This window comes from Miniopterus natalensis, chromosome 7, assembly GCF_054644295.1.
Source record: "Miniopterus natalensis isolate mMinNat1 chromosome 7, mMinNat1.hap1, whole genome shotgun sequence".
NCBI classification, from domain to species: Eukaryota; Metazoa; Chordata; class Mammalia; order Chiroptera; family Miniopteridae; genus Miniopterus; species Miniopterus natalensis.
In genome coordinates, this window is record NC_142087.1 from 36,342,689 (window position 1) to 36,355,118 (window position 12,430).

The 12,430-nt window shown below is 48.2% G+C and overlaps 1 protein-coding gene across 3 annotated transcripts in view; it reads left to right on the plus strand.

Moving 5' to 3' along the window:
* PIEZO2 (piezo type mechanosensitive ion channel component 2) overlaps positions 1–12,430 on the plus strand; it is a 324,107-nt gene that overhangs the window by 285,261 nt on the left and 26,416 nt on the right. For 2 of the 3 annotated variants that reach the window (XM_087818935.1, XM_087818934.1), the window contains 4 exons: positions 218–384; positions 7,433–7,600; positions 10,334–10,816; positions 11,885–12,143. In XM_087818935.1, coding sequence (XP_087675061.1) covers positions 218–384; positions 7,433–7,600; positions 10,334–10,816; positions 11,885–12,143 — 1,077 coding nt within the window. The remainder of the gene's footprint in view (positions 1–217; positions 385–7,432; positions 7,601–10,333; positions 10,817–11,884; positions 12,144–12,430) is intronic. The other variant, XM_087818936.1, reaches the window with a different exon arrangement.

Sequence of the window (12,430 nt, forward strand, 5' to 3'; positions counted from 1 at the left end):
GTCTGCATCCGTAAGCAAGAGGGGTTTCTTGTACGGCATTACCCGCTAATGTTGGATACCGTTAATTCAATGAGTTGGCGTCAGCCCCCAGCTTCACTAGCTCGGTGTTACTCTGCTCAAGGTGTGCATGGTATCAGGCTGGGCGTTGTCAGTACTGAGAACTGCCAGGTGGCTGCAGAGAGAAGTAAGGACTGTGGCAATGTCTCCTTCGCTACAGGGCAACGTTCCCACTCGGGAAAGCATCCACATGTACTATCAGAACCACATCATGAACCTCTCCAGAGAGTCGGGCCTGGACACACTCGACGGTCGTCCCGGTGCCGCCTCAGGCGCACAGACAGCCCGCAGGATGGATAGCTTAGATTCCCATGACAGCATCTCCAGGTATTTCACGTTCTAAACAGTGGGTTTGGTTTTGACAAAGGTAAAAGCGGTGGACTTCATCAATATGAGAAATGAATGGATGAGGCGAAGTTAAACAGAACTTACCTGGATCCCCACCCTCTTGGATGTCTCCATAGGTACAGCAAAGCTGAAGAAATATGTCCTCCCCTAGACTGAGAGAGAGAAAATCAGGCATCAGTGAAACACTATTAGAAACACCTGTAGGATTCACAGGCACAGGATAGTGGTTTCCAAGCTGGAGACAAGTAAGGATGAACCTTCCCAATGACAAAATTACTATTTGTGTCAAGGGCTGCAGCTCCATTTAAAAATGCCTTTTCACAAAACATCTTCTATACTAGTATCTCCTACCACCTGTTGTTATCTTTGGTCTTTTTCTTTCAGAATGGTTACTTATGATTCATAATAAAAGTCCAAGAAGTGATTGCATCAGCTTCCATCTTCCCTGCAGTGTGTGATTACACGCATTGTCTCATAATATGCATTGATCACTTGCACCCAGTCTGTGTATGGGTTACCTCCGTTTATCCTATGAGATGCATAATGTTATCACCCACAGTTTACAGAAGGCAAAGTTCAGTTACAGAGAGGTTAAGTAACTTACCCAAAGTCACACAGCTTGAAAGAATATAGAAGCAGACTCAGGATCTAAAACCGCCTAGTTCAGCTCAGAGCACAGCCTCACAGCCACCAAATGGTGTGCTGCCTCTCATTGCCTCTTCAGGCCAGCTCTGGGAATCGACCTGTCTTTCCTACTGCCATCCCAGAAAAGCCACAGTGTTTTAGATAGCTGCTGTCCATTGTACAGATCTAACTTTCTAGTTTAAGCAGAAGTCCTGTCTTAGGAGGAAAATGACATGCCTAAGGAAATTAGCTGGACTGAATGAATTACACCTTGTGTCCATCTCATAGGTAAAGTTGTATCACTGAGGGCATTCACGTATTTATTGTTTTCATTTAACATGTTAAAAAGCACCTATTCCATGCCAGACCCTGGGCTTGATTCTGGGATAGACACATAAAGACAAGTGGTTTGAACCTGGGAAGAAAGATTCACCTGCAGGATTATTTGTGGAATTTTGGCCTGAAATTCCTGCTGTATAAGGACATCAGAGATGGGCCGTGTTCCCACTGCTGGTTAGAGAAGCTCCTGGATTACTCCCAGTCATACTTCATATGCTGAGCAAGGCACCCAGCTCTAGTGGACTACTTGTTCTTCACAAATACTGAATTTGTTGCAAGATGAAAGAGGGGAAGGAACTAGGCTGTTTTATCAATACCAAGTTATCAAACCCAAAATGGATAGTTAGAAGTTGAAATTGCAACCTGAATGGGGAGAGGTGGGTAAAAAAATGTTTATTTTGAAGTGCTATTTTAAGCTGTTGAATTGCTATATTTGAGCTTCTCTAATTGTGCCTATTTTTTATTCTAATAATCTATTTGATGCAGATCTAAATTAATTGGTAATGGGAGAATATCATATATATATATATATATATATATATATATATATATATATATATATATATATATATATATAGTTAAAAACCCTCAAGTTTCAGAATCGTATATATGCTGCCCTGGCCGGGTGGCTCAGTTAGTTGCAGGTTCGATTCCCAGTCAGGGCCCATACTGGAGGCAGCCAATCAATGTTCCTCTCACACATCAGTGTTTCTCTCTCCCTTTCTCTCTGTCTCTATCTCTTTCCCCCATTCCTCTATCTCTAAAATCAATAAAAACATATCCTCCTGTGAGAATAAAAAAATAGTATACATGCTAAGACCTAATTTTTATATTTTAAAAAATGTTTGTATTCATACTTATATTGATTTAAATTTGATCTTTGTACAGGTACAATTCTTTATGGATATAACTCTCCACACAAACTTCCCCCCAAATAGGTATTGATTCTTTTAAAAGCCTTTGAGGAATAATAAGAGATTTTTTCCTTTAATTTGGGAATAATATTCACTTATTTATAAGTTCCAAAAGAATAGATATATCTCAGCTATTATATATTTTTGTGAACAGAAGAGACACTTAGGACAGAAACTCTTAAGAGCTTAAGGTCAAAACATTTATTTGCTAATTGAGATGCTGTTTAAGAAGCTTTTAATTCCTAGAATAAAATAATTGATGATTAGAACATTGTGCACGGTAATAAAACTAAATTTCTCATTCTCTTTCTACCCACACATACACACATTTCTCAATAATTGATTTCTGAAACCATTGGTAATGTCTGTTACAAAGTGAAGACAGTGTTGTCTTGCCTCGGTGGGCGAGAGCTGACAGCACCTCCTTCTGTGTCTTCCTGAAAGCGTCCCACAGTCAGCATTTGTGAGCGACCTTCATTCTCCTTTGACAGACTCCACTGAGACAAAAAGTCATTCTTGGTTCTTGTTGGTTTTGGCTGGCAACCCATAAAAACTGTCCTATTTAGAAGCTACCAATCTTCTTAAATGTGTTCTTCTTGCAACAATTTTCTCTATAGCTATAGCTCGATTATTTAAATTGAATTATTTTCTCTTTAATTCATTTTCATGCTAAAACTAAAAGTCCATTTTTACCCTCATTCTACACACACTCTTCCGTAATCCAAGTTTTTTCATGGTAGCCATTCCTTTTACAGTATAGGCGGACTGCGAGGCATGTTTGCAGGCCTGCTCAGGAGCGTTGGCAGGGAGGCGAGGGAGGAGAGAGTTGCCTGAATGTAGTGAATGTTCAAGGTAATGACTGACGCTACTTCCCAGTCACAGGGGGAATGGAAATGAACTGGCGAATCTAAAAGTTTCCAAATTCACCCACTTTATAACCTATTCATGACCAAACAACCTTTTTATTTGTAAATCCTCACTCGAGGATATGTTTTTATTGATTTTAGAGAGAAAGGAAGGGAGAGGGGGAGAGAGAGAGAGAACATTGATGTGAGAGAGAAACACTGATTGGCTGCCTCCCGCAGGCGCACCAACTAGGGATGGGACCCGCAGCCCGGGTTTGTGCCCTGCCCGGGAAATGGACCCACGACCCTTCGGTGCATAGGAGGACACTCCAGCCAACTGAGTCACGTTGGCCAGGGCCAAATAACCATTTTTTAAAATGGGAGAATGGAGAAGTAAAATGCTGAGATATTCTAGATGTATATTTTCTAAAACATATTCCTTTTATTTATTTGTGCATACCATATACAATTGCCCCACTTCACCCAGCTTTGGACAGCACCTCTCTGCTCATATTGATGTGGGCAAGGTCTGAGGCAAACTGTTTTCCTTTTTCCGAATTTCACAATAAAAGGCTTTCGACAGCTCCAGTTATCTTAACTAAAAGTCACGTTAAATTTAACTGGGAATATGTCCTCCCACAGAGTTAAGAATACAGTTATATACAAGCATAGTATATAATTTGCTTATTGCATATTTGCATCTGTTCTTCAAAAAAGGTGCCCCATAATGTGATTAATAATAATTTTAAATGAATTTTTTTACCTCCCTTCTTGCCTTATTTCATAATACAGAGACTTTCTGTTGTTGTTGTTATGTGGATCCCTAAGCTTGGCAAGTAAAAAGGGGGATGGATGAACTAACCTTTCTTCATTGATTTGCAATGACACTAATAGTGGCTGGTAACATTTTCTCATGAACCTCTTTTGAAATTTCATGAAGCTATGTACTGTCTCCCAAAGGGAAAAGTGCACAGAAATACAATTTTTTCCACAAAATTTCAAGGGTTTCAGAAGCCTCCTAAATATCATACATGAGTGTGGCTTGAGCATAACTGCTCCAGAACCAAATCCCAAATCATACTAATCAAAGAGAGCAAAGAGAATATTAGAATGTGAATTGAAAAGAAATTGTCCTTAAAATAAACATACATAATTTCTATATTAGTAACTTTTAACTGCACAATAATTGAAAATGTATGCAATTAAGAAATTAAAATTATAAATCACAACTTAGAAGGGATAACAATAGAAGAAGAAAAAGAACTGTTTAAAATGAAATCAAATAACTGCCCTTAAAGCTCACCCAAAATTACAAATATAAAACCGTATCCATAATAGAAGATATTTAAAGCCATGAATTGCTTTTTAACAAAGACTGTCAAAATATCCCCCAAATTTGAAAATGGTCAATCAATCAATAAATTTACTAGTAAAAAACAGTACCTCTAAAATTAATTTTCACTTTTTATTTATTTATTTTATTTTTTAAAATATATCTTTATTGATTTCAGAGAGAGGAAGGGAGAGGGAGACAGAGAGATAGAAACATCAATGATGCAAACGTCATCATTGAACGGCTGCCTCCTGCACGCTCCCGAAGGGATCGAGCCCACAACCCGGGCATGTGCCCTGACAAGGAATCAAACTGCCATCTCCTGGATCCTAGGTCGATGCTCAACCGCTGAGCCACGCTAGGCAATTTTTACTTTCTATTTTGAACCTAAAGAAAAGGGAGACACAATAGGGCCCATTATGTCATTATGTCTGTTGTTAGGAAATGAATTTACATATATCCCTTTTATTAATGGCTGAGCTGCATTCCTAGTTTCTTTGCTTTAGAAAACTTTCAAATCTCCAATTTGCCTACACTGGAGTCTATAGTAAGCCTTGCTGATTGCTGGAAGGAATGCGGAGTAAAGAAGCTTGCTCTCAATACCTGTGTCATTGGGCAGGGTCCAGAGTCCACCCCAAGTAGAGACTCACATGCTCAGTATGGCCCCGCCCCCTTTGCAGAAGACCCAGCCTGGGTAGAGCCCTCTCACCCACCACAGCTCCGGCTCCAGCTCTGGCATCCATGTCACCCATCTTTACCTCTGGGCTTACGTAGAGGAGGCTGGGGTGGGAACCTACCAAATGAATTTATATTCCCTTTGACTTATTAGAACAGCCATGATTTCCTTCAAATCCAGATGTAAAATAGCAATTATTTTATTAATGGTTATTTTAGAAAATCAGAAATCATCTACCTTCCCAGAAAATACATTGGTTTAAATTCCTGCAAGAAACATGATTGACATCCTAAGGAGCATTCCTAGACATGAAGGGACTGATGATCATTTGAGAAATGTCACCTAGAGGTTGCTGTGTAACCCTGAAAGGTGACAACCACCATCCATTTAGGCTTGTCTTCTGGGCCTGTTTTTATAAAGCTCCTCCCTTTCCCTTTTACACTTAAAACCGTCCTGGATTGGGCAACAAGTCAGTCATACTCCAGATAACCCAATTGCCTTGGGTCTGAAGGTGGGCTGATGGAACAATAGAACTCAATGCAAGAATTAACAATATAAATAGGGATTAGGTCAATGGTTCTCATGCAGAAAATCTGAGCATGCCCCATGTCTTTCTGCCTGCAAACTCCAAAAAGGCCATGGGGTTGCACCTCTAAAAATATGAAAAGAAATACAGAAATTCAAAGATCCAGTTCCCTCATCTCATAAATAATGAAATTGGGACCCCACAGAGGGGAACTGACTTACCTAACACCCAGCAGCCAGTTAATGTCCATGTGGAGACTCAAGCCCAGCCCTCCCCGTGTCTGTCCGTGCATTTCTAGTTTACCTTGTTGCCATCTCCTCATTTTGTTCAGGACGTGGTGACATCTAAAGGAGTTAAGGTCTTCTTTTTAAAAGTCAGCCTCTGTGTCCTTATTAGAGACCATCCGATTGCTTACATGCTCACCTCTCATTGGCTTGCCCGTCTCTTGGCCATGTAGCTGTGACACCACAGCAGGATGACCCCACTGGAGCACCGGTGGGGTTGTGCTAAGCACCTGGAACCGGAAAAGCCCTTTAACTGGCCCATTGAGTGAGTGACTCGAATTCCCTGCTCCCCAGCCCCAGAGGTTGTTACATGCTGAATGGTGCCCGTTTCTGCCTCACAGTCACTGCCTGAGGGCATCTGGCCGTGCTGGTTGGACATAGAATAGGCCTCCTAGTGAGGTCACTTGATAAAGACAGATGTTCAGCTTAATAGTGTCAGCTGTGGAATCAACCATCCTGTGTCACAGAGGCCCGCTCTCCTGGGTCAGCCGAGCCCTTAGCGGTCAGGCTGGAAGATCCATATCCCAGGAGTCGCCCTCATAGGCTCTTTGGGGCCAAGCCATGTGTCTGAACTGAAGTCATGTCTGTGTCATAACTCTGGTGCGTCTTCCCCTTCAGTAGCTTCACCCAGTAGCATCTCAGTCCTGAATCTGCCCTCATTCCCTCCCCAGGTGTTGCCTCATTGGGGAACAGGAGCTGAGGATTTTAGCCAGTGGGTTCTTACCCAATGATATCCATCAAGATCTAAAACATGACCTGCAAGAAAAAGCTCATTAGGCAAAATGAAAAGTTAACAGACAAAATGACCCTGCCATTGCTACACCTCCTTTGTTGTTTTCTTTGTACTATTTTTTTTTCTTTTTTTTTTTTGATGTTGGTTTATATCCAGTTGCATATCAACCAGCATCTCTTCCACATGCAAGGCATCTCGTTTGGCTTCACTGAATATCACTCGGAAAATGGGGTGGAATATTCAGTTTGTTGTGGTCATCCCTGAGCTTCCCTCTCTCATTGTGGAGACTGTGTTTAAAAAAATTGAAATCTTTTATGTAAAATGTTACATGAGCAGATATTTCTGCTTAAGCAATTTGGTCACAAAACGCTCTCAACAAACTCAAGGAGCTCCAAATAAAGTGTATATTTCTCAATAAACAAAACCTCGGTTGCAAAGTTTTAATGAGAATGAATTCTCTGCGAGAGGAGTTTCGGGACTTAAAATTACTCTGTTTCCGTATCCCACCCAGAGAGTGACATTTTGTAATTTATCACTAGCCAATATACTGTGTCAAATCCAGCACTATTGTGTTTTATTGTCCCGCCGCACAGGTCCTTCCCTGCCCCGAGCCTGCTGCGGTGGTCGTCATTGCCGCGGTGTTGGTGTTGTGTGTGGTTCGCTGCATGGCGGTGTGTTGTTCAACTGACCCACGTGTAAAGTGATTTACCACTGGTGCTAACACTGTGTCTCTGTAACTGTTTGCGCTGCTAGCTGCTACACTGAAGCAACCATGCTGTTCTCAAGGCAGTCTACCCTTGATGATTTAGATGGACCAGAAACTGTTCCTAAAACAAGTGAGCGTGCTCGACCTAGGCTCCGTAAAATGCTCAGCTTGGATATGTCCTCTTCGTCAGCTGACAGTGGCAGTTTAGCATCAAGGTGCTTAACTTGTGCATGCTTTGTTCTATACTTTTATTCCCCCGTCTCACTGCGAATATCAGTTTGTGTGATGTCTGTTTCCTTCTTCTTTTAAGAATTTGCATGAATAACTGAAGCACAACCACCACCCTTTCTGGGGCATAACTGGTTGCTCCCAGGACAGCATTCTAGCAAACTAACAGCTCTTTAGTTTTTGTCTGTTAGGAGTTTCTTAAAAACCCTTATTATAAACATTGCCCTCCATTTTGTAAGTATTTTACACTTTTCACTTTCGAAGAAATAAGCATGTTTCCTCCTTGATCGAGAGCTCACGTCGGCAGTCCTCGCAGGGGAAAATGTATCAGGAAAGTCAGAAAAATTGTTCTCATGATTTCATCCCAAGATACATGCAGTAGGAAAACACTTGAAAATTTGCCATATGTGGTCATTTTTTGATACAGAATAAATCTGCCCACATTTTATATGCATAACTGACATAAAAGTCAGAATTTATTTTACCACTGATTTTTTCAAAAGAATGGTATTATACAGTAGAGTATATTATGTTTATAGACTAACTTGTTTTGTCTGGAAAATATTACTTTGGGCTTAAGTTTTCTCATTAAATCCTACCATAAAATAATAACCATTTAGAAATGAAATTATTAGCATAAAATCCAAAAACTCTTTTTTGAGTTGCCTTTGAATGGTCAGCAGGGGCACAGAAGCATCAGCTACGTTGTGCTTGTCCTGACACCAGAATAACCCAGTCCAAAGCCAATTTCAGTTTCGGCAAATCAGAGGGTCGTTAACCTCTTTTTGCGGGCAGCTATGTTTCTTAATACTATGCCTTAATACGGTGCTGCGTACGCCAAGCCTGGCAATGATGGAATGCCTGGGCCCTCTGAGATGTCCTCTGGCAGACACGGTCTGTTCTGATCCACTTTGTTAATTCCTGAAGGTACCAGGATTTGTTAAATCCCTTTGGGGACAGACCAGTTCCAAAACCTTAGAGAGCATTCCTTTCGTTGAATATAGTATAACTGGAAGTTAGAACTGGTATGGGGTTGGCTGCAGTGGTCTGGAAATTCCCTGGGGTGATCAGTCAATGTTATGGTCTTCCGAGGAGGCTGTGTCTAACTGAGGTAAGTCTTAGCAAATGGCTGTTTGGCGTGGCATTCCAGGAGCCTTCACATAATGTGCATGCACGCGGAGGGCAAAGCCCTGGGAGCATTCAACACCTAGCAGGTCCCAAGACCTCATGCATACCTGGTTCTTCAGCCTCAGGGCTCAGCCGAGTCTCATCCATTCATTCATTTATTCATTGCCATGTCTACACTTGTGTCAATGATGAGAAATATGGGTACAGCGTGTGCATTTGAGAATCTCAGTGTCTGTGGACCCTCAGTGCCCACATATGCCATTCAGGTAACAGTGCATACTTCAGAATCTAACAAATTATAGTTTATACACACAGATTCCACATCTCCAGGTCATTTTTGTCCCGCTGCCCTTTGGGGGCTGGATGTGTCCCAGGTAAACAATATTTTTTTAAAAGCATGCCACGAATTTCACTGGTGTGACAGCTCTATTTTCATTTCCAACCTTTTTCTGCATGGACCTGCCAGGGAAAGGTAGAAGATGAAACACGGAAAGGAGGAGAGGAAAATGCAAGAGAAAAAAACAGGGTGCCAAAAAGAGAGTGGAGATAAGGGTAGAGAGCTGACGGGAGGTGAATACTCCAGGGGGAGCCCGCAGAAGAACATCAGTGGAAGCAGTTGGGAGAAGAGAGAGCAGGAGTGAGCCCTGAGGGTGGAGCAAGCAGCCGAGGAGCCATCACACGGGGGAAGGGGGGGGATGTGGGTGTTCCTGTGGGTAGACAAAGAGCTTACTGGGAGATGGAGATGGGAGGTGTAAAAATTCAGTCAAAGGTAATAAGCACCAATAAGAAAAAGAAAAAGGGTGGAAAACCAGGGAGAAGGCACAAACATGGCAGAAGCGGACCGTTTTCTAATAACGCCCGCGGCTGCGTGGCCAGTATGTTATCGTTCCTGCCGGCCTGCCCTGGGCCTGGCTGGGTCCTGCTTAGGACTGAGAGGAGAGTTTATCTGGGTCGGCATCGGCGGCCCCAGGCTGGCAGAGCTTCCCATCCCCATGCACAGCCTGCTTTAAAATATACCTCATGGTCGGTACGCTGTGCTGCGTCTTGGTTTGGGGGTACACACTGGACCCCATGGCTGGGAGTCTCGACACGGTTTCTGAAAGCTCCAGGCCCAGGTGGGTGCAGCGCCTCGCAAGCAGGGCAGCTGGCTTTGGTGCTCCGCTGTGCTGTGACCGCCCGAGGGCACCAGGAGGGGGCGCTGCCGCCGTCTGCAGGCAGCCGTGCGGGCCCCGAGGGCACCAGGAGGGGGCGCTGCCGCCGTCTGCGGGCAGCCGTGGGGGCCCCGGGGGCACCAGGAGGGGGCGCTGCCGCGGTGTGCAGGCAGCCGTGCGGGCCCCGGGGGCACCAGGAGGGGGCGCTGCCGCCATCTGCAGGCAGCCGTGCGGGCCCCGGGGGCACCAGGAGGGGGCGCTGCCGCGGTGTGCAGGCAGCCGTGACACCCCGAGGGCACCGCGTGGGGCGGCAGGGGGACCCGCGTGCTCGAGCTGCGCACAGGCCTCGGGCTCTTCTCTGGGAGAGCTCAGGCGCCTGCGAGGCCGAGGGGCTCCGCGACGCTAAGCCCGGGCCTGTGCCGCCCCTCTCCCTCCCCACAGCGAGCCCACGCAGTGCACCATGCTCTACTCGCGCCAGGGCACCACGGAGACCATAGAGGAGGTGGACGCCGAGCAGGACGCGGACGCCGAGCAGGACGCGGACGCGGGGGCGCAGGGCTCCGACGGCGAGGCCAGCGAGGCCGAGGTGGACTTGGGGCCGGAGGGGCCGGAGGAGGAGGAGGAGGAGGAGGAAGGGGAGGAGGAGGGGGAGGAGGCCGAGGACACCGAGGAGTCCGAGGAGGCCGGCCCCGCCGCGGACGCCGAGCTGCCGCTGTCCTCCACCGAGGAGGGCGACCTGGAGGCGCCGCCGTCCTACAGCAAGGCCGTCAGCTTCGAGCGCCTGTCCTTCGGCTCGCAGGACGACTCCGCGGGGCCCAGCCGCATGGCGGTCAGCCCCGACGACAGCCGCTCCGACCGGCTGGAGTCCAGCGTGCTGCCCCCGCTGACGCACGAGCTGACGGCCAGCGAGCTGCTGCTGAACAAGTAGGCCCGCGGGCCGGGGGCTGCGCGGGGGGGGGGGGGGGGGGGCGCCCCCAGTGTCCACGGCGAACAGAGGGCGGAGGGCAGGGGGGCGCCCCCAGTGTCCACGGCGAACAGAGGGCGGGGGGCGGGGAGAGCGCCCCCAGTGCCCACGGCGAACAGAGGGCGGGGGGCGGGGAGAGCGCCCCCAGTGTCCACGGCGAACAGAGGGCGGAGGGCGGGGAGAGCGCCCCCAGTGTCCACGGCGAACAGACGGGCGGGGGGCGGGGAGAGCGCCCCCAGTGTCCACGGCGAACAGAGGGCGGAGGGCGGGGAGAGCGCCCCCAGTGTCCACGGCGAACAGAGGGCGGGGGGCGGGGAGAGCGCCCCCAGTGTCCACGGCGAACAGAGGGCGGGGGGCGGGGAGAGCGCCCCCAGTGTCCACGGCGAACAGACGGGCGGGGGGCGGGGAGAGCGCCCCCAGTGTCCACGGCGAACAGAGGGCGGAGGGCGGGGGGAGTGCCCCCAGTGTCCACGGCGAACAGAGGGCGGGGGGCGGGCTGCGTGGGGGGGGGGGCGGGGAGAGCGCCCCCAGTGTCCACGGCGAACAGACGGGCGGGGGGCGTGCTGCGCGGGGGGGGGGGGCGGGGGGAGCGCCCCCAGTGTCCACGGCGAACAGACGGGCGGGGGGCGGGCTGCGTGGGGGGGGGGCGGGGAGAGCGCCCCCAGTGTCCACGGCGAACAGACGGGCGGGGGGCGGGCTGCGCGGGGGGGGGGGGGGGCGGGGGGAGCGCCCCCAGTGTCCACGGCGAACAGACGCGCGGGGGGCGGGGGGAGCGCCCCCAGTGTCCAAGGCGAACAGACGGGCGTCGAGGCGCCTGCTCTGCACCTGCAGAACCGGCTGCGGGGCTTCTCCCCGCGCGGCAGCGCCGCACAGACGCTGCTCGCATCCCTTCCTGCGATAATATAATTGGGGTTTCCCACGGGAAACCTGGGGACGTAGGAAGGGGGAAGGACAGGAAGGATCGTGCAACATGGGAAGTGGGAACTTGGAGACCTTAAGACCCATGCATTGCCGTTTCATCCTCTGAGGATGTTCCACGACGACGAGCTGGAAGAGTCGGAGAAATTCTACGTGGACCAGCCCCGCTTCTTGCTGCTGTTCTACGCCATGTACAACACGCTGGTGGCCCGCTCCGAAATGGTCTGCTACTTCGTGATCATCCTGAACCACATGGTCTCCGCCTCCATGATCACGCTCGTGCTCCCCATTCTGATCTTCCTCTGGGCCATGCTGTCTGTCCCCAGGCCCAGCAGACGGTTCTGGATGATGGCCATTGTCTACACAGAGGTGGGCCCCGCGGGGAACCTTCCTGCCAGCTGCTGGGGGCATTCACTCCAGGGGGGCCGCCCCGACTCCCACATAGTTTCACACAGAACCGTCCCTTCCACCGATATTCTTAGACACACAAATGAATATAACTAAGTTACCTAGTGCCGGTAATTTTATGTGTCTTTTTACATTTCACAGCTCACACAAGATAGGTACTAATATCATGTCTATTTAATACATAAGGAACCAGCTTTAATAAGCTTAAATCATTGGCCCACAGTGAGGCAGCTGGCGAGTGGTGGGGC